The 22,205-nt window shown below is 35.2% G+C and overlaps 1 protein-coding gene across 1 annotated transcript; it reads left to right on the top strand.

Moving 5' to 3' along the window:
• Positions 1–4,832: 4,832 nt before the first annotated feature.
• Positions 4,833–10,132, top strand: LOC142225121 (uncharacterized). The gene is made up of 2 exons (XM_075294895.1): positions 4,833–10,034; positions 10,088–10,132. The coding sequence occupies exons 1-2, from the start codon at positions 4,833–4,835 to the stop codon at positions 10,130–10,132; spliced, it is 5,247 nt and encodes a 1,748-aa protein (XP_075151010.1).
• The last annotated feature ends 12,073 nt before the right edge of the window (positions 10,133–22,205 follow it).

Consider the following 22,205-nt stretch of genomic DNA (forward strand, 5'->3'; position numbering starts at 1 on the left):
GAAGTTTTTCATATAAAAATTTCAATATTTTTAGGTTTTGGGTGGATTTTTCAATTTTTTGGGGGTAGTCACGAATCAAAGTCCTTTTCGTTCTAGGACGCATATTTAAGGAGATATGGGGAAAAGAAGTTTTTCATATAAAAATTTCAATAATTTTAGGTTTTTGGGTGGATTTTTCAATTTTTTGGGGGTAGTCACGAATTAAAGTCCTTTTCGCTCTAGGACGCATATTTAAGGAGATATGGGCAAAAGAAGTTTTTCATATAAAAATTTAAATTTTTTTAGGTTTTGGGTGGATTTTTCAATTTTTTGGGGGTGGTCACGAATCAAAGTCCTTTTCGCTCTAGGGCGCATATTTAAGGAGATATGGGCAAAAGAAGTTTTTCATATAAAAATTTAAATTTTTTTAGGTTTTGGGTGGATTTTTCAATTTTTTGGGGGTGGTCACGAATTAAAGTCCTTTTCGCTCTAGGACGCCTATTTAAGGAGATATGGGCAAAAGAAGTTTTTCATATAAAAATTTCAATTTTTTTAGGTTTTGGGTGGATTTTTCAATTTTTTGGGGGTAGTCACGAATTAAAGTCCTTTTCGCTCTAGGACGCCTATTTAAGGAGATATGGGCAAAAGAAGTTTTTCATATAAAAATTTCAATTTTTTTAGGTTTTGGGTGGATTTTTCAATTTTTTGGGGGTAGTCACGAATTAAAGTCCTTTTCGCTCTAGGACGCTTAGTTTAGGAGATATGGGCAAAAGAAGTTTTTCATATAAAAATTTCAATATTTTTAGGTTTTGGGTGGATTTTTCAATTTTTTGGGGGTGGTCATGAATCAAAGTCCTTTTCGCTCTAGGGCGCATATTTAAGGAGATATGGGCAAAAGAAGTTTTTCATATAAAAATTTAAATTTTTTTAGGTTTTGGGTGGATTTTTCCATTTTTTGGGGGTAGTCACGAATTAAAGTCCTTTTCGGGACCCACCGTGGTGCAATGGTTAGCATGCCCGCCTTGCATACACAAGGTCATGGGTTCGATTCCTGCTTCGACCGAACACCAAAAAGTTTTTCAGCGGTGGATTATCCCACCTCAGTAATGCTGGTGACATTTCTGAGGGGTTCAAAGCTTCTCTAAGTGGTTTCACTGCAATGTGGAACGCCGTTCGGACTCGGCTATAAAAAGGAGGTCCCTTGTCATTGAGCTTAACATGGAATCGGGCAGCACTCAGTGATAAGAGAGAAGTTCACCAATGTGGTATCACAATGGACTGACTAGTCTAAGTGAGCCTGAAATATCGGGCTGCCACCTAACCTAACCTAACCTAACCTTTTCGCTCTAGGACGCTTAGTTTAGGAGATATGGGCTGTTCATGTGAAAAACGTTTCCCATCTCTGTAAAAAACCTCACCTGCAGAGGTCGTTTAGTTCGTAAGAAAAAACTTATCTACTTCGTTAAATTACCTATGTACAATACATTGAAATGGCGTACTGAAGTATCACTAAATCAATCTTGTTAACACCTTCAAACAATAAAGTTGAATTCCGTCTTGCTGAAAAAACCTTCGCTTTTATCCGTCTTTCACTACAACACTGGTAAGAAATCCTAGAACCGCTCAACTACTATATCGAGAATTTGCTTCCCGTGCTAATCCTGCCTTTATTCGATTACATTTTTTCCGTTCCATATTTCGACCATTGGATTGGATTTTGCTGAGTTATACCTTTGGGTACAATCTTTTGGGGAACCAGATTCACCAGCTTCCATTTTCCATTTCTCTAGAACCCTTACCAATCCTGCAGATTTACAAGGTCCTTCGAGCCGGATTTGGATATCCTGAAAGAAAACTAAATAATCCTGTCCAATTTGATTCCATTGCTGTAAAGGTAAAATTCGCCCAAACGAAAGAGAAGGAAAATTTCCGTGAGTACCATACCATTTTGTGTGTTAAAGGAAAAGTGCTCTTTAAAATTTTCATAAGGAAAATCAATAAAAAAAAAGTCCGTCAGAAACTCAAACCTATTTCCCAACTTTCTATTGTTGTCCATTATTTAATTCCGTGTTTCGATAAGGATTCAATCTTCGTTTCAATAAGTGCTTTGTGTCAGAAATCCAAGACTTAGGTTATCCACACTTAAATTTCTCCTCCGTTAAAGTTCACCTTGAAAAAGGTGAGGTTTGTCATACAAATATTAAATAAGGGAAAATAAAACCAAAACGATCATTAGAAATCACATGTAAAATTGCTCAAGTTTTTTTTCGTTACTTCATTAATCTATATATACATATAGATCATATTGTCCGCTCTCACTAAATTTCAAATTTCCCTAACTCAAATTCTAGCAATTCCCCTTTTTGATTTTTTTTTTTTTTTTTTAGTTTTCTCCACTGATCGCGCAGTGTTCGTTTCGAATTCCCCACATGCATTTCCCCTTCGATACCTTTTGGTGTTAAAACTGCTATATAAACATGCAGTAGGTATAACATTCTCCGCAAACCATTGCCCAATCAGTGAGAAACAAAGGTGTCATACCATTGCTACTCCCCTACGCGTATGCTAGCTACAGCTTCAAGCGAGAAGCGTCATACGGTATCACTACACAGCAATAGACTTCCCCTCCACAGAGAACATATGTATCACAGTTTATTCGTTGCCCCTTAATTTGTTGCTCACTGGGATATTTATGTTATAAGTAGCTCTCTTGATCCGTATAACACTTCAACCTCTCGCAAGTTCCCCTTCCATACTTCTGGTAGCAAATATAGCAGCGTAGTTAATCTCATTAAGTAATACCGAGAGACCGATAATGTCACGTTTTTTGTGAAGGTGATGGAAGAAATTAATTTTTGTATTTATTAAAAGAGAAATAACAATAAGATAAATATTCTACAAAAATCCGGAGAAATTCGTGATAATCGCCCAAAAGTGAATAGAGCAGAAATACGACAAATTCGACGGTTTGTGAATAATTTGCAGTGAAATTGGGAACACGAGCTGAATTTACAGCATAACTGGATCATAAGGCACGAATTGTCAGTGAGAGAAAAAAAACTGCATTATATGTTGTTTGGTCTTTTTCTTTAAGTTTATTTATTATAAAAAACATTGGTCCCGAATTCTAACATAAATTATCTGCTTTAAAAGGGTCCCAGTGAAGGTGAAGTGAATGTATAAGGAGTGAGTTTTTTGAACAAATCTGCGAATTTAATTCCCAATATATTTGTCTGACTAGAAAGATCGTGCTATGAAAATTTAATTTGCCAATATACAGAATAGTTTTTTAAAAGCAGTGGTTCCCAAATTGTTATTACGAGGGGCCTCCTTGTCGGCACCTAAAGAGAAACTATCAAGTTACATCCAGCTTCATGTATGGTAGTTTGCTCCCTTCCTACACTGTGTAATTCCGAGAAGTGAAAGTAAATTTGGTAATGAAACCTAGTGACAATTTCTAATATTGTTATTTCTTTCGGTTTTGGTTTGCTTCGAAACCCTAATACGGAACAGTTTCTAGCCAAAAAAAAGGGGAAATATATTTCGAAATTTGTTTACATAATACCTAATTCCGACTTGGATGTAAATTGTTTTTATTGTATGTGGCATACATGAACTTCTAATGGACTATTCAACTGAAATTTAAAATTTTTGAAATTTGCTAAAATTTGAGTTTTGAAACTCAAAGAAAAACTATTTCGAAAAAGCTAATGATGATTTAAAATTCGTGTGGAAGATTTGATACCTAATCTTTTTTTACTCCTAACCCACAATTGCTTATGTTATTATTGTTCATTCTCGAATTTTTTTTCTGCGAATGAAATTTCATATTTAATACCTGACCTACTCCAAAACGTCCGTCCCATATTAAGGGTTTACTCCGCCAAATGGAATAACATTTCCACATCAGGAAAATTTCCAACCCAAGTTCGAGTGAAACATTTAAATTTCCAAAGTTCTACTAAGCTGTTATTGGCTTGTGCCATAAAATTAATTCCGTGTGTGACACTCAAAGGAAAAGAGTCTAGAATTTTCGATAGAGGTTTCGATATTTGTTTGTTTTTTTTTTTTTTTCGTCTCTCATATCCTATTGCCTATGCAAACGTTTCTTTTCCCAATTAAAATTGATATTCAACATATAGGAAATAGAAATATTCCAATACGTACGTCCGGCGTTGAGTTTTTATTTCATTTTTTATTCAAAAATGAAAAAATATTTCCAGAATTAATTCCTTCATCGTGAAATGCGATTCAAAATTTCAGCAAAATTTTCCAGATATCACGTGAGGAAAAGAAACCAATGTAATTCGTACCCGTTGTGGGAGTTCAATCTACTAAAATTGATTGGAAAAAAAATAACAAATCCTTAATAATTAAAAAACAAAAAAATTGACTATTTTTTGTGAAATTAATATAAAATCGTCGGATCAAACAAATCAAATATTTTTCGGGAAATTGAAATTAAAATCTTCTGATCAAAAAAAGAGAATTTAATTTTTTTTTTTTTTTTTTTGATCGGGGGATAAAAAGTTTATATTGGATTTCTTTCGCCTGTTCATACACAATAGTCAATTATTATTTTAAAAAATACTTTCGGATTATTTCATAATTGTCATCGAACATCAAAAATACCCTTGAAGTCCTTCAACTCTGTTAAACTTTGTCACAGTTATCGTTTTGGAAAGGTGCTCAATTGTAACTTTCGATTTTATATAAAAGAAACGGGTTCTTATCCACTCTTCGTATATATTTTCCATAATTTTTGTTTTTTTTTTTTAATTCTGTTCTAAATTTTCCCTCATATTTCTTTATTTGTGAGGTTCCATTTTCGTATTACTTGTTTCTGATTAGAAATGTCCGCTATAACCAAATTCACCCAAATTTCGGACGCCTTGATTATATTCAATGCTGAAATTTGTGGTGAATCTCTTAACACATCTTCGATCCACACCTTAGAAGTTCACAGGGAGGAACTTCGGGACATTTGGCGACAAGTTAAGCCTCAATACGAAGAAAGTGTTCAAGAACTGATGGCTTCTAAAGACGAGGATGCCAGAGCCGATCTTGAGACTATTAGAGCACGACAGCGGACTACTTATATGACTTATGTGGAATGTATGTCCAAAATAGGGGAGGCAATTGAATCTCAGCAATCCTTGCAATCACTTTCCAAATCATCTTCAGTCCGACATGAGACATCCACTTTACATCTTCCTCCGTGCGATACAGAATTATTTCACGGTGATTACCTCTCTTGGCCATCTTTTAGAGACCTCTTTACGGCCATATATATCCGAAATTCACGATTATCTCCTGTTGAAAAGCTTTTTCACCTAAACAATAAAACAAGGAATGAGGCTCGAGAAGTTGTTCGGAAGGCTCCGTTGACCAATGAGGGGTTTGACATCGCATGGAAGGCTCTCCAAGTCCGTTATGAAAACAAAAGGTTATTAATTAATAGTCAGCTAAGGGTCCTATTCAATTTAAAGAAAATTCCCCTCGAGTCCGGAGATTCCATAAAGTCAATCCAAAATACAATTAATGGGATTATATCGGCCTTAAAGTTGTACAATATAGACATTCAGACTTGGGATCCGATATTCGTTTATCTGTGTTGTACAAAACTTCCAGAAACCACATTATCCTTATGGGAACAATCTGTGGTTAATAAGACAGAATGCCCGTTTTGGAGAGAGCTCGATGAATTCCTAACTCGTCGTTATCAAACATTGGAGACGGTGCTCGATCTAAGTGATCATCCATCTAATTCGCAGCCAAACGATTTTCCCAAAAATGTGCCGAAAGTGACAGCCCCAAAGGTTTCCGCTCCAAAACGAGTGAATTCGTATCAAAATAGCCTTGCAGTTCCTTTATGCAAACTTTGTCCAAATCAATCACACTCCATCCGACTTTGTCCGAAATTCGTAAACATGTGTTACAACGACAGAATGGGCTTAATAAAAAAATACAAACTTTGTTTGAACTGCTTTGCAAAGAATCATGCGGTGAAGGATTGCAAAAGCGCTTTTAACTGTCTTAAGTGTAAGCGACGACATCATACGTTATTGTGTACATCCTCAACTAATCCTCAAACCGACTCCGTTTCCGCTTCGACATCCGGTTCTTCCGTTCAAGCTATACAGTCCACTTCCGAATCCTCTTACCAAAACGGAGAAGAATCTGTTCAGTCGTTCGCGGCTACAAGTTCTAGACAAGTGTTGCTAGGGACTGCTATTATTCATGTTCTACACAAAGGCGATATTTTCAAGGCAAGAGCATTATTCGATTCGGGCTCTGAGGCCTCCTTCATTTCCGAGCATTTCTTCCAACTTCTCAAGCTCAATGCCAACAAAATATCGGCCCATATTTCTGGACTCAATGGTTCTATTTCAGCACGTTCTCAAAAAATATGCAATCTGTGTATAAGTTCTCCAATTAACTCCCAAATTTCTATTAACACTACTGCCATTGTACTTCCACAACTCACCTCATCGTTACCAACCTTTTCGACAAACATGGAAATGTTTTCCCATCTGCCAAATATCGAATTAGCTGATCCGGAGTTTTTCAAAACATCTTATATCGATGTTCTAATTGGCGCCGATCTCATTCCACAAGTCATGCTTGACGGAATAAAGCGGCAAGTTTGTGGGTCCCTTATGGCCCAAGAAACGATATTTGGTTGGATTTTGACTGGTCCAATGCCAATTCAATCCGAAAACATTTCGTCTTTTCGCACAATCGTTTCCTATTTCAATGAATTGGCTTTGGATAAACAAATTTCTAAATTTTTTGAGGTGGAAGACCTTCCTAAAAGGAAGTATATGTCCGAAGCAGATAGGTTTTGCGAAAACTTATATTCCCAAACAACAGAAAGGGATCCGTCTGGGCGCTATATCGTTCAATTACCATTCAAGGAAGAATTTCAAAAGACTTTAAAACTGGGATACTCGAAGAAAAATGCAATTGCACAGTATTTCCGTAATGAGAATCGTTTGCTTCGTACCCCTGAACTCAAAAATCAATATGACGAAGTTGTTAGTGAATATTTGCAACTAGGTCATATGAAAGAAATTCTCTCCCATCCTTTTGAAAATGTCGATCGATACTATTTGCCTCACCATGCCGTAATCCGTCCCGACAGAGTTACAACGAAGCTTCGAGTGGTTTTTAACGCTTCAAATCCGACTTCAAATGGAATCAGTCTGAATGACGTCCTTCATTGTGGCCCTTCCTTGCAACTTGACTTAACGAGTCTTTTGCTTCAATGGCGATTTTTCAAAATCGTTTTTAACAGCGATATTGAAAAAATGTATCGTCAAATTTCCGTGGCTCCAAAACACACTCCCTTTCAAAGAATTATTTATCGAAATAATCCGACCGAAGATTTACGTGAGTACGAATTGAAAACGGTAACATTCGGCTTGAATTGTGCTCCGTACTTGGCACTTCGCACTTTACAGCAGCTGGCTACTGATGTGAAAAATACTTTTCCATTGGCCAGTCAAATCCTTATGTCTTCCATGTACGTGGACGATATCCTAGCCGGAAGTCATGATATTTCTTCGGCCATTCGGGCACAGACAGAACTGACATCCGCTTTAAATTCCGCTGGATTTTCGTTGAGGAAATGGACTTCAAATTCCACAGAATTCCTCCGCACTATACCAAAGGAATATTTGCTTAACGAAGACTTCCTTCAGTTTGACGATAGTAGTTTGGCGAAAACTTTAGGTGTAAGGTGGAACGCCAAGAACGACTACTTTTATTTCCACGCTCAGGCAATTAAATCCTCCAAATCCCCGACGAAAAGACAAATATTATCCGAGATATCGAAATTGTTCGATCCTGCAGGGTGGTTGTGTCCCTATATCGTTACAGCCAAACTGTTGATGCGAGATATATGGTCGTCCAAGGTCGACTGGGACCATCCTATACCATGTGAATTACTAGCGACATGGAAAAATTTCTTAGAAAACTATCCGTCCATTGAGAGAATAAGAATTCCTCGTTGGGTTCAATACCAACCCGGTTGCGAGGTGCAGTTGCATGGTTTTTGCGACGCATCCGAGAAAGCTTATGCCGCTGCAATCTACATTCGATCTGAAACACCTGATGGTGTCGTTCAAATACACTTGCTCACGGCAAAATCAAAAGTTGCTCCTCTCAAGACTATTTCCATTCCACGTCTTGAGCTGTGCGGAGCAGTTTTGCTTGCTGATGCTATTGAGTCCTTGATGGAGATTTTTCCCTTCCCTAATATTAAAATCTTTTGCTGGACCGATTCTATGATTGTTCTGGCCTGGTTAAAAAAGCCTGCTTTTTCTTGGAAGACATTCGTAGCAAACCGTGTTTCTAGAATATCCGAAATAGTCAATGTTGACAATTGGTTTCATGTCGAATCCAAGCACAATCCGGCTGATATAGCATCCCGTGGAGCATATCCGTCTGAAATGTTCGAGAACGAATTATGGTGGCGTGGTCCCTCCTGGTTACAACTTTCCGCAAGCCTATGGCCGAATTCAATAACCGAAGAAATCGATGAAAATCTTCTGGAGAAAAAGATTTCTTCTCATTTCGCCTACTTTCGTGAATACGATGATCCTCTAGCTCGATTTTCTTCTTTCGGACGAGCGCTAAGAGTATTATCATACGTTTACAAATTTATTTCCAAAATTCGCAAAATTTCTCCCTCATCCGACCCCATTCAATTGAAAAGAGAAGACATTGAAAAAACTAGGAATAGTTTAATCATGCTGGCACAAAAATATGCATATCCGAATGAGTATAAAAATCTAACACAATCAAAAGTCATTCCTCCGTCCAGTTCGATTTCGAATCTCAATCCGTTCCTAGACTCCACTGGCCTTATGCGAGTTTGTAGTCGAATTGCTGGATCTGAAAGTCTAACATACAACGAGCAGTATCCAATAATATTACCATATAATTCCAATTTTTCGAGATTGTTGCTCAAATTCATTCATCAGATCACATTACATGGAGGAAATAATTTAATGCTCCGAATGCTAAGGCTTCAGTTCTGGATTCCAAAAGCTAAGAACCTTATAAAGTCCACAATCCATAACTGCAAAATATGTGTCATTTCGAAACACAAACTCCAGAAGCAGTTAATGGGCACTCTACCCCCTGAGCGAACAACGCTTTCCAGGCCGTTTACAAATACAGGACTAGATTTTGCTGGTCCTTTCGACATCAAGGCATATGCTGGCCGTTCACGTCTCATTTCAAAAGGGTACGTTTGCATTTTCGTGTGCTTCGCAACTCGAGCCATTCATCTAGAAATTACTTCCACCCTTTCGACTCCAGACTTCCTGGCAGCATTTCATCGTTTTGTTTCACGCCGTGGTTGTCCGAAAAATCTTTACTCAGACAATGGCAAAAATTTTGTGGGTGCGTCCAGAGAACTTGCACAAAATGTAATCCGATGTTCGCGAGAATCTATTTCTTCTCATTTCTCTCATCAAGAAATTTCATGGCACTTTATTCCACCTGGAGCTCCGCATATGGGCGGTCTTTGGGAAGCTGGGGTAAAAAGTTTTAAACAGCATTTCCGAAAGATAGCGGGGGATCATCGATTTACATTTGAAGAATTCTCGACAATTTTAGCCCGAATAGAAGCGTGCCTGAATTCTAGACCGATTTCCCCAATGTCTGAAAATCCAAACGATATGCTCTCCTTAACACCAGGACATTTCCTAACTGGTGGTCCGATCCTTTCCGTATGTGAGCCATCTGAATCTGAAACTAATCTATCCGTTATGAACCGGTGGCGTAAAGTAAAAGCTTTGTGCCAACAATTCAGTATTCGATGGAAGCATGAGTACTTAAAGGAAATGCATAAACGCATGAAATGGCAAACACCTCAGAAAAATATCGAAGTAGGTTCCATGGTTGTTATCCGCGACGACTGCCTACCTCCGACTGAATGGAAATTGGGAAGAGTTTCGAAAATATATCCAGGGAAAGATAATTTAGTTCGAGTAGTAGATATTCTGACGGCAAAAGGAATAATTACTCGTCCCCTTGTGAAAATTGTACTTCTTCCTCCATGTTAAAATTCGTATAATATCAATCCCTATCATTACAGAATGTCTTCCGTCCAAAGCAGAGTTACGAAGATCCACCATGTTAAGAGGCAATATTCATGTAGGATTTGCAAGGGTGTCCATGGTCTAAGCAAATGCCAAAAGTTCCAGAAGATGTCGGTTGAGAAACGATTGCAAGTTGTCATTTCACACAATTATTGCACCAATTGCCTTGCCCATAAACATTCTTCCGTATCCTGTTTTTCATCACTTGGATGCAAACACTGTGGTGGCAATCATCATTCCTCGTTGCATATCCATCAAAAAGGCCATACTCAGATTCCCCTCCATAGTGAAAAACAGTTACGTGTTGACCGATCTACATCAAGAAGGAAGTCATCTTCAACTATTCCGAAAACTCTCAGTCTTGAGTCTATAACTAGCCCCAACTCAACAACGCTTTTTCCTACCGCAATAGTCGAAGTTTTACATGGCACCAAACGGCACCCAGTCAGGGCAGTTATAGACCAATGTACTTCCGTTAGCAAAATTTCATACCGCCTAGTTGAAGATCTCAATCTTCCGAAGACGACACTCGGTGAGGAAACTATATGTCCCGTAACCATTCGATCTCGGCAACCTCCTTACATATCCGTGGAAGCAATGATGATTGTCAACAATCGAATTTCTATGGACACCCCAAAGAAATCTCTGCCAAAATCGACCGCATCTAAATTTCCCAACTTGACATTAGCCGACCCTCAATTCTACAAAAGTGGACCCTTTGCGCTGGTCTTTGGCGCAGATATATATTCTAAAATAATTCAGCCTGGATTAATCACCAGTAACTCGGGTCTACCCGTTGCGTTAAACACCATTTTTGGATGGGTCCTTTCCGGTTCCTGTTCCGCTTAGATCAATTTATTTACCATTTCTCACATGTCTCATAAGTTACCAAATTTGCAAATTGAATTTCATTAACGCATAAATCAATTTTTTTAAGTTTTTTTTTTTTAATTTCAACTATTGAAGTAAAGTAATATATCCTAATTTTTGTTTTAAGAATTGCATTACTGCAAGAGGAGGCGGAAATGTTCATGTGAAAAACGTTTCCCATCTCTGTAAAAAACCTCACCTGCAGAGGTCGTTTAGTTCGTAAGAAAAAACTTATCTACTTCGTTAAATTACCTATGTACAATACATTGAAATGGCGTACTGAAGTATCACTAAATCAATCTTGTTAACACCTTCAAACAATAAAGTTGAATTCCGTCTTGCTGAAAAAACCTTCGCTTTTATCCGTCTTTCACTACAACACTGGTAAGAAATCCTAGAACCGCTCAACTACTATATCGAGAATTTGCTTCCCGTGCTAATCCTGCCTTTATTCGATTACATTTTTTCCGTTCCATATTTCGACCATTGGATTGGATTTTGCTGAGTTATACCTTTGGGTACAATCTTTTGGGGAACCAGATTCACCAGCTTCCATTTTCCATTTCTCTAGAACCCTTACCAATCCTGCAGATTTACATGGGCAAAATAAGTTTTTCATATAAAAATTTAAATTTTTTTAGGTTTTGGGTGGATTTTTCAATTTTTTGGGGGTAGTCACGAATTAAAGTCCTTTTCGCTCTAGGACGCATATTTAAGGAGATATGGGCAAAAGAAGTTTTTCATATAAAAATTTAAATTTTTTTAGGTTTTGGGTGGATTTTTCAATTTTTTGGGGTTAGTCACGAATTAAAGTCCTTTTCGCTCTAGGACGCTTAGTTTTGGAGATATGGGCAAAAGAAGTTTTTCATATAAAAATTTAAATTTTTTTAGGTTTTGGGTGGATTTTTCAATTTTTTTGGGGGTAGTCACGAATTAAAGTCCTTTTCGCTCTAGGACGCATATTTAGGGAGATATGGGCAAAAGAAGTTTTTCATATAAAAATTTCAATAATTTTAGGTTTTGGGTGGATTTTTCAATTTTTTGGAGGTGGTCACGAATTAAAGTCCTTTTCGCTCTAGGACGCATATTTAAGGAGATATGGGCAAAAGAAGTTTTTCATATAAAAATTTCAATAATTTTAGGTTTTGGGCGGATTTTTCAATTTTTTGGAGGTGGTCACGAATTAAAGTCCCTTTCGCTCTAGGACGTATATTTAAGGAGATATGGGCAAAAGAAGTTTTTCATATAAAAATTTAAATTTTTTTAGGTTTTGGGTGGATTTTCAATTTTTTGGGGGTAGTCACGAATTAAAGTCCTTTTCGCTCTAGGACGCCTATTTAAGGAGATATGGGCAAAAGAAGTTTTTCATATAAAAATTTCAATTTTTTTAGGTTTTGGGTGGATTTTTCAATTTTTTGGGGGTAGTCACGAATTAAAGTCCTTTTCGCTCTAGGACGCTTAGTTTAGGAGATATGGGCAAAAGAAGTTTTTCATATAAAAATTTCAATATTTTTAGGTTTTGGGTGGATTTTTCAATTTTTTGGGGGTGGTCACGAATCAAAGTCCTTTTCGCTCTAGGGCGCATATTTAAGGAGATATGGGCAAAAGAAGTTTTTCATATAAAAATTTAAATTTTTTTAGGTTTTGGGTGGATTTTTCCATTTTTTGGGGGTAGTCACGAATTAAAGTCCTTTTCGCTCTAGGACGCATATTTAAGGAGATATGGGCAAAAGAAGTTTTTCATATAAAAATTTAAATTTTTTTAGGTTTTGGGTGGATTTTTCAATTTTTTTGGGGTGGTCACGAATTAAAGTCCTTTTCGCTCTAGGACGCTTAGTTTAGGAGATATGGGCAAAATAAGTTTTTCATATAAAAATTTAAATTTTTTTAGGTTTTGGGTGGATTTTTCAATTTTTTGGGGGTAGTCACGAATTAAAGTCCTTTTCGCTCTAGGACGCATATTTAAGGAGATATGGGCAAAAGAAGTTTTTCATATAAAAATTTAAATTTTTTTAGGTTTTGGGTGGATTTTTCAATTTTTTGGGGTTAGTCACGAATTAAAGTCCTTTTCGCTCTAGGACGCTTAGTTTTGGAGATATGGGCAAAAGAAGTTTTTCATATAAAAATTTAAATTTTTTTAGGTTTTGGGTGGATTTTTCAATTTTTTGGGGGTAGTCACGAATTAAAGTCCTTTTCGCTCTAGGACGCATATTTAAGGAGATATGGGCAAAAGAAGTTTTTCATATAAAAATTTCAATAATTTTAGGTTTTGGGTGGATTTTTCAATTTTTTGGAGGTGGTCACGAATTAAAGTCCTTTTCGCTCTAGGACGCATATTTAAGGAGATATGGGCAAAAGAAGTTTTTCATATAAAAATTTAAATTTTTTTAGGTTTTGGTGGATTTTTCAATTCTTTGGGGGTAGTCACGAATTAAAGTCCTTTTCGCTCTAGGACGCATATTTAAGGAGATATGGGCAAAAGAAGTTTTTCATATAAAAATTTCAATAATTTTAGGTTTTGGGTGGATTTTTCAATTTTTTGGAGGTGGTCACGAATTAAAGTCCTTTTTGCACTAGGACGCATATTTAAGGAGATATGGGCAAAAGAAGTTTTTCGTATAAAAATTTTAATTTTTTTAGGTTTTGTGTGGATTTTTCAATTTTTTGGAGGTGGTCACAAATTAAAGTCCTTTTCGCTCTAGGACGCATATTTATGGAGATATGGGCAAAAGAAGTTTTTCATATAAAAATTTAAATTTTTTTAGGTTTTGGGTGGATTTTTCAATTTTTTTGGGGTGGTCACGAATTAAAGTCCTTTTCGCTCTAGGACGCATATTTAAAGAGATATGGGCAAAAGAAGTTTTTCATATAAAAATTTCAATTTTTTAAGGTTTTGGGTGGATTTTTCAATTTTTTGGGGATAGTCACGAATTAAAGTCCTTTTCGCTCTAGGACGCATATTTAAGGAGATATGGGCAAAAGAAGTTTTTCATATAAAAATTTCAATAATTTTAGGTTTTGGGTGGATTTTTCAATTTTTTGGGGGTGGTCAGAATTAAAGTCCTTTTCGCTCTAGGACGTATACTTAAGGAGATATGGGCAAAAGAAGTTTTTCATATAAAAATTTCAATTTTTTTAGGTTTTGGGTGGATTTTTCAATTTTTTGGGGGTAGTCACGAATTAAAGTCCTTTTCGCTCTAGGACGCTTAGTTTAGGAGATATGGGCAAAAGAAGTTTTTCATATAAAAATTTCAATTTTTTTAGGTTTTGGGTGGATTTTTCAATTTTTTTGGGGTGGTCACGAATTAACGTCCTTTTCGCTCTAGGACGCATATTTAAGGAGATATGGGCAAAAGAAGTTTTTCATATAAAAATTTAATTTTTTTTAGGTTTTGGGTGGATTTTTCAATTTTTTGGGGGTGGTCACGAATCAAAGTCCTTTTCGCTCTAGGGCGCATATTTAAGGAGATATGGGCAAAAGAAGTTTTTCATATAAAAATTTCAATTTTTTTAGGTTTTGGGTGGATTTTTCAATTTTTTGGGGATAGTCACGAATTAAAGTCCTTTTCGCTCTAGGACGCATATTTAAGGAGATATGGGCAAAAGAAGTTTTTCATATAAAAATTTCAATAATTTTAGGTTTTGGGTGGATTTTTCAATTTTTTGGGGGTAGTCACGAATTAAAGTCCTTTTCGCTCTAGGACGCTTAGTTTAGGAGATATGGGCAAAAGAAGTTTTTCATATAAAAATTTAAATTTTTTTAGGTTTTGGGTGGATTTTTCAATTTTTTGGGGGTGGTCACGAATCAAAGTCTTTTTCGCTCTAGGGCGCATATTTAAGGAGATATGGGCAACAGAAGTTTTTCATATAAAAATTTCAATTTTTTTAGGTTTTGGGTGGATTTTTCAATTTTTTGGGGGTAGTCACGAATTAAAGTCCTTTTCGCTCTAGGACGCATATTTAAGGAGATATGGGCAAAAGAAGTTTTTCATATAAAAATTTCAATAATTTTAGGTTTTGGGTGGATTTTTCAATTTTTTGGAGGTGGTCACGAATTAAAGTCCTTTTCGCTCTAGGACGCATATTTAAGGAGATATGGGCAAAAGAAGTTTTTCATATAAAAATTTAAATTTTTTTAGGTTTTGGTGGATTTTTCAATTCTTTGGGGGTAGTCACGAATTAAAGTCCTTTTCGCTCTAGGACGCATATTTAAGGAGATATGGGCAAAAGAAGTTTTTCATATAAAAATTTCAATAATTTTAGGTTTTGGGTGGATTTTTCAATTTTTTGGAGGTGGTCACGAATTAAAGTCCTTTTTGCACTAGGACGCATATTTAAGGAGATATGGGCAAAAGAAGTTTTTCGTATAAAAATTTTAATTTTTTTAGGTTTTGTGTGGATTTTTCAATTTTTTGGAGGTGGTCACAAATTAAAGTCCTTTTCGCTCTAGGACGCATATTTATGGAGATATGGGCAAAAGAAGTTTTTCATATAAAAATTTAAATTTTTTTAGGTTTTGGGTGGATTTTTCAATTTTTTTGGGGTGGTCACGAATTAAAGTCCTTTTCGCTCTAGGACGCATATTTAAAGAGATATGGGCAAAAGAAGTTTTTCATATAAAAATTTAATTTTTTTTAGGTTTTGGGTGGATTTTTCAATTTTTTGGGGGTAGTCACGAATTAAAGTCCTTTTCGCTCTAGGACGCTTAGTTTAGGAGATATGGGCAAAAGAAGTTTTTCATATAAAAATTTCAATAATTTTAGGTTTTGGGTGGATTTTTCAATTTTTTGGGGGTGGTCAGAATTAAAGTCCTTTTCGCTCTAGGACGCATATTTAAGGAGATATGGGCAAAAGAAGTTTTTCATATAAAAATTTAAATTTTTTTAGGTTTTGGGTGGATTTTTCAATTTTTTGGGGGTGGTCACGAATCAAAGTCCTTTTCGCTCTAGGGCGCATATTTAAGGAGATATGGGCAAAAGAAGTTTTTCATATAAAAATTTAAATTTTTTTAGGTTTTGGGTGGATTTTTCCATTTTTTGGGGGTAGTCACGAATTAAAGTCCTTTTCGGGACCCACCGTGGTGCAATGGTTAGCATGCCCGCCTTGCATACACAAGGTCATGGGTTCGATTCCTGCTTCGACCGAACACCAAAAAGTTTTTCAGCGGTGGATTATCCCACCTCAGTAATGCTGGTGACATTTCTGAGGGTTTCAAAGCTTCTCTAAGTGGTTTCACTGCAATGTGGAACGCCGTTCGGACTCGGCTATAAAAAGGAGGTCCCTTGTCATTGAGCTTAACATGGAATCGGGCAGCACTCAGTGATAAGAGAGAAGTTCACCAATGTGGTATCACAATGGACTGACTAGTCTAAGTGAGCCTGAAATATCGGGCTGCCACCTAACCTAACCTAACCTAACCTTCTCGCTCTAGGACGCTTAGTTTAGGAGATATGGGCAAAATAAGTTTTTCATATAAAAATTTAAATTTTTTTAGGTTTTGGGTGGATTTTTCAATTTTTTGGGGGTAGTCACGAATTAAAGTCCTTTTCGCTCTAGGACGCATATTTAAGGAGATATGGGCAAAAGAAGTTTTTCATATAAAAATTTAAATTTTTTTAGGTTTTGGGTGGATTTTTCAATTTTTTGGGGTTAGTCACGAATTAAAGTCCTTTTCGCTCTAGGACGCTTAGTTTTGGAGATATGGGCAAAAGAAGTTTTTCATATAAAAATTTAAATTTTTTTAGGTTTTGGGTGGATTTTTCAATTTTTTTGGGGGTAGTCACGAATTAAAGTCCTTTTCGCTCTAGGACGCATATTTAAGGAGATATGGGCAAAAGAAGTTTTTCATATAAAAATTTCAATAATTTTAGGTTTTGGGTGGATTTTTCAATTTTTTGGAGGTGGTCACGAATTAAAGTCCTTTTCGCTCTAGGACGCATATTTAAGGAGATATGGGCAAAAGAAGTTTTTCATATAAAAATTTCAATAATTTTAGGTTTTGGGCGGATTTTTCAATTTTTCGGAGGTGGTCACGAATTAAAGTCCCTTTCGCTCTAGGACGTATATTTAAGGAGATATGGGCAAAAGAAGTTTTTCATATAAAAATTTAAATTTTTTTAGGTTTTGGGTGGATTTTCAATTTTTTGGGGGTAGTCACGAATTAAAGTCCTTTTCGCTCTAGGACGCCTATTTAAGGAGATATGGGCAAAAGAAGTTTTTCATATAAAAATTTCAATATTTTTAGGTTTTGGGTGGATTTTTCAATTTTTTGGGGGTGGTCACGAATCAAAGTCCTTTTCGCTCTAGGGCGCATATTTAAGGAGATATGGGCAAAAGAAGTTTTTCATATAAAAATTTAAATTTTTTTAGGTTTTGGGTGGATTTTTCCATTTTTTGGGGGTAGTCACGAATTAAAGTCCTTTTCGCTCTAGGACGCATATTTAAGGAGATATGGGCAAAAGAAGTTTTTCATATAAAAATTTAAATTTTTTTAGGTTTTGGGTGGATTTTTCAATTTTTTTGGGGTGGTCACGAATTAAAGTCCTTTTCGCTCTAGGACGCTTAGTTTAGGAGATATGGGCAAAATAAGTTTTTCATATAAAAATTTAAATTTTTTTAGGTTTTGGGTGGATTTTTCAATTTTTTGGGGGTAGTCACGAATTAAAGTCCTTTTCGCTCTAGGACGCATATTTAAGGAGATATGGGCAAAAGAAGTTTTTCATATAAAAATTTAAATTTTTTTAGGTTTTGGGTGGATTTTTCAATTTTTTGGGGTTAGTCACGAATTAAAGTCCTTTTCGCTCTAGGACGCTTAGTTTTGGAGATATGGGCAAAAGAAGTTTTTCATATAAAAATTTAAATTTTTTTAGGTTTTGGGTGGATTTTTCAATTTTTTGGGGGTAGTCACGAATTAAAGTCCTTTTCGCTCTAGGACGCATATTTAAGGAGATATGGGCAAAAGAAGTTTTTCATATAAAAATTTCAATAATTTTAGGTTTTGGGTGGATTTTTCAATTTTTTGGAGGTGGTCACGAATTAAAGTCCTTTTCGCTCTAGGACGCATATTTAAGGAGATATGGGCAAAAGAAGTTTTTCATATAAAAATTTAAATTTTTTTAGGTTTTGGTGGATTTTTCAATTCTTTGGGGGTAGTCACGAATTAAAGTCCTTTTCGCTCTAGGACGCATATTTAAGGAGATATGGGCAAAAGAAGTTTTTCATATAAAAATTTCAATAATTTTAGGTTTTGGGTGGATTTTTCAATTTTTTGGAGGTGGTCACGAATTAAAGTCCTTTTTGCACTAGGACGCATATTTAAGGAGATATGGGCAAAAGAAGTTTTTCGTATAAAAATTTTAATTTTTTTAGGTTTTGTGTGGATTTTTCAATTTTTTGGAGGTGGTCACAAATTAAAGTCCTTTTCGCTCTAGGACGCATATTTATGGAGATATGGGCAAAAGAAGTTTTTCATATAAAAATTTAAATTTTTTTAGGTTTTGGGTGGATTTTTCAATTTTTTTGAAGTGGTCACGAATTAAAGTCCTTTTCGCTCTAGGACGCATATTTAAAGAGATATGGGCAAAAGAAGTTTTTCATATAAAAATTTAATTTTTTTTAGGTTTTGGGTGGATTTTTCAATTTTTTGGGGGTAGTCACGAATTAAAGTCCTTTTCGCTCTAGGACGCTTAGTTTAGGAGATATGGGCAAAAGAAGTTTTTCATATAAAAATTTCAATAATTTTAGGTTTTGGGTGGATTTTTCAATTTTTTGGGGGTGGTCAGAATTAAATTCCTTTTCGCTCTAGGACGTATACTTAAGGAGATATGGGCAAAAGAAGTTTTTCATATAAAAATTTCAATTTTTTTAGGTTTTGGGTGGATTTTTCAATTTTTTGGGGGTAGTCACGAATTAAAGTCCTTTTCGCTCTAGGACGCTTAGTTTAGGAGATATGGGCAAAAGAAGTTTTTCATATAAAAATTTCAATTTTTTTAGGTTTTGGGTGGATTTTTCAATTTTTTTGGGGTGGTCACGAATTAACGTCCTTTTCGCTCTAGGACGCATATTTAAGGAGATATGGGCAAAAGAAGTTTTTCATATAAAAATTTAATTTTTTTTAGGTTTTGGGTGGATTTTTCAATTTTTTGGGGGTGGTCACGAATCAAAGTCCTTTTCGCTCTAGGGCGCATATTTAAGGAGATATGGGCAAAAGAAGTTTTTCATATAAAAATTTCAATTTTTTTAGGTTTTGGGTGGATTTTTCAATTTTTTGGGGATAGTCACGAATTAAAGTCCTTTTCGCTCTAGGACGCATATTTAAGGAGATATGGGCAAAAGAAGTTTTTCATATAAAAATTTCAATAATTTTAGGTTTTGGGTGGATTTTTCAATTTTTTGGGGGTAGTCACGAATTAAAGTCCTTTTCGTTCTAGGACGCTTAGTTTAGGAGATATGGGCAAAAGAAGTTTTTCATATAAAAATTTAAATTTTTTTAGGTTTTGGGTGGATTTTTCAATTTTTTGGGGGTGGTCACGAATCAAAGTCTTTTTCGCTCTAGGGCGCATATTTAAGGAGATATGGGCAACAGAAGTTTTTCATATAAAAATTTCAATTTTTTTAGGTTTTGGGTGGATTTTTCAATTTTTTGGGGGTAGTCACGAATTAAAGTCCTTTTCGCTCTAGGACGCATATTTAAGGAGATATGGGCAAAAGAAGTTTTTCATATAAAAATTTCAATTTTTTTAGGTTTTGGGTGGATTTTGAAATTTTTTGAGGGTGGTCACGAATTAAAGTCCTTTTCGCTCTAGGACGCATATTTAAGGAGATATGGGCAAAAGAAGTTTTTCATATAAAAATTTAATTTTTTTTAAGGTTTTGGGTGGATTTTTCAATTTTTTGGGGGTGGTCACGAATTAAAGTCTTTTTCGCTCTAGGACGCATATTTAAGGAGATATGGGCAAAAGAAGTTTTTCATATAAAAATTTAAATATTTTTAGGTTTTGGGTGGATTTTTCATTTTTTTGGGGGTAGTCACGAATTAAAGTCCTTTTCGCTCTAGGACGCTTAGTTTAGGAGATATGGGCAAAAGAAGTTTTTCATATAAAAATTTCAATATTTTTAGGTTTTGAGTGGATTTTTCAGTTTTTTGGGGGTGGTCACGAATTAAAGTCCTTTTCGCTCTAGGACGCTTAGTTTAGGATATATGGGCAAAAGAAGTTTTTCATATAAAAATTTCAATAATTTTAGGTTTTGGGTGGATTTTTCAATTTTTTGGGGGTAGTCACGAATTAAAGTCCTTTTCGCTCTAGGACGCTTAGTTTAGGAGATATGGGCAAAAGAAGTTTTTCATATAAAAATTTCAATTTTTTTAGGTTTTGAGTGGATTTTTCAATTTTTTGGGGGTGGTCACGAATTAAAGTCCTTTTCGCTCTAGGACGCATATTTAAGGAGATATGGGCAAAATAAGTTTTTCATATAAAAATTTAAATTTTTTTAGGTTTTGGGTGGATTTTTCAATTTTTTGGGGGTGGTCACGAATCAAAGTCCTTTTCGCTCTAGGGCGCATATTTAAGGAGATATGGGCAAAAGAAGTTTTTCATATAAAAATTTCAATTTTTTTAGGTTCTGGGTGGATTTTTCAATTTTTTGTGGGTAGTCACGAATTAAAGTCCTTTTCGCTCTAGGACGCATATTTAAGGAGATATGGGCAAAAGAAGTTTTTCATATAAAAATTTAAATTTTTTTAGGTTTTGGGTGGATTTTTCAATTTTTTGGGGGTGGTCACGAATTAAAGTCCTTTTCGCTCTAGGACGCATATTTAAGGAGATATGGGCAAAAGAAGTTTTTCATATAAAAATTTCAATTTTTTTTTGGGTTTTGGGTGGATTTTTCAATTTTTTGGGGGTGGTCACGAATTAAAGTCCTTTTCGCTCTAGGACGCCTATTTAAGGAGATATGGGCAAAAGAAGTTTTTCATATAAAAATTTCAATTTTTTTAGGTTTTGGGTGGATTTTTCAATTTTTTGGGGGTAGTCACGAATTAAAGTCCTTTTCGCTCTAGGACGCTTAGTTTTGGAGATATGGGCAAAAGAAGTTTTTCATATAAAAATTTAAATTTTTTTAGGTTTTGGGTGGATTTTTCAATTTTTTGGGGGGTAGTCACGAATTAAAGTCCTTTTCGCTCTAGGACGCATATTTAAGGAGATATGGGCAAAAGAAGTTTTTCATATAAAAATTTCAATAATTTTAGGTTTTGGGTGGATTTTTCAATTTTTTGGAGGTGGTCACGAATTAAAGTCCTTTTCGCTCTAGGACGCATATTTAAGGAGATATGGGCAAAAGAAGTTTTTCATATAAAAATTTCAATAATTTTAGGTTTTGGGTGGATTTTTCAATTTTTTGGAGGTGGTCACGAATTAAAGTCCCTTTCGCTCTAGGACGCTTAGTTTAGGAGATATGGGCAAAAGAAGTTTTTCATATAAAAATTTAAATTTTTTTAGGTTTTGGGTGGATTTTTCAATTTTTTGGGGGTAGTCACGAATTAAAGTCCTTTTCGCTCTAGGACGCTTAGTTTAGGAGATATGGGCAAAAGAAGTTTTTCATATAAAAATTTCAATTTTTTTAGGTTTTGGGTGGATTTTTCAATTTTTTGGGGGTGGTCACGAATTAAAGTCCTTTTCGCTCTAGGACGCATATTTAAGGAGATATGGGCAAAAGAAGTTTTTCATATAAAAATTTAAAATTTTTTAGGTTTTGGGTGGATTTTTCAATTTTTTGGGGGTGGTCACGAATTAAAGTCCTTTTCGCTCTAGGACGCATATTTAAGGAGATATGGGCAAAAGAAGTTTTTCATATAAAAATTTCAATTTTTTTAGGTTTTGGGTGGATTTTTCAATATTTTGGGGGTAGTCACGAATTAAAGTCCTTTTCGCTCTAGGACGCTTAGTTTAGGAGATATGGGCAAAAGAAGTTTTTCATATAAAAATTTCAATATTTTTAGGTTTTGGGTGGATTTTTCAATTTTTTGGGGGTGGTCACGAATCAAAGTCCTTTTCGCTCTAGGGCGCATATTTAAGGAGATATGGGCAAAAGAAGTTTTTCATATAAAAATTTAAATTTTTTTAGGTTTTGGGTGGATTTTTCCATTTTTTGGGGGTAGTCACGAATTAAAGTCCTTTTCGCTCTAGGACGCATATTTAAGGAGATATGGGCAAAAGAAGTTTTTCATATAAAAATTTAAATTTTTTT

The sequence above is a fragment of the Haematobia irritans genome, chromosome 2, assembly GCF_050003625.1.
Source record: "Haematobia irritans isolate KBUSLIRL chromosome 2, ASM5000362v1, whole genome shotgun sequence".
Lineage (NCBI taxonomy): Eukaryota > Metazoa > Arthropoda > Insecta > Diptera > Muscidae > Haematobia > Haematobia irritans.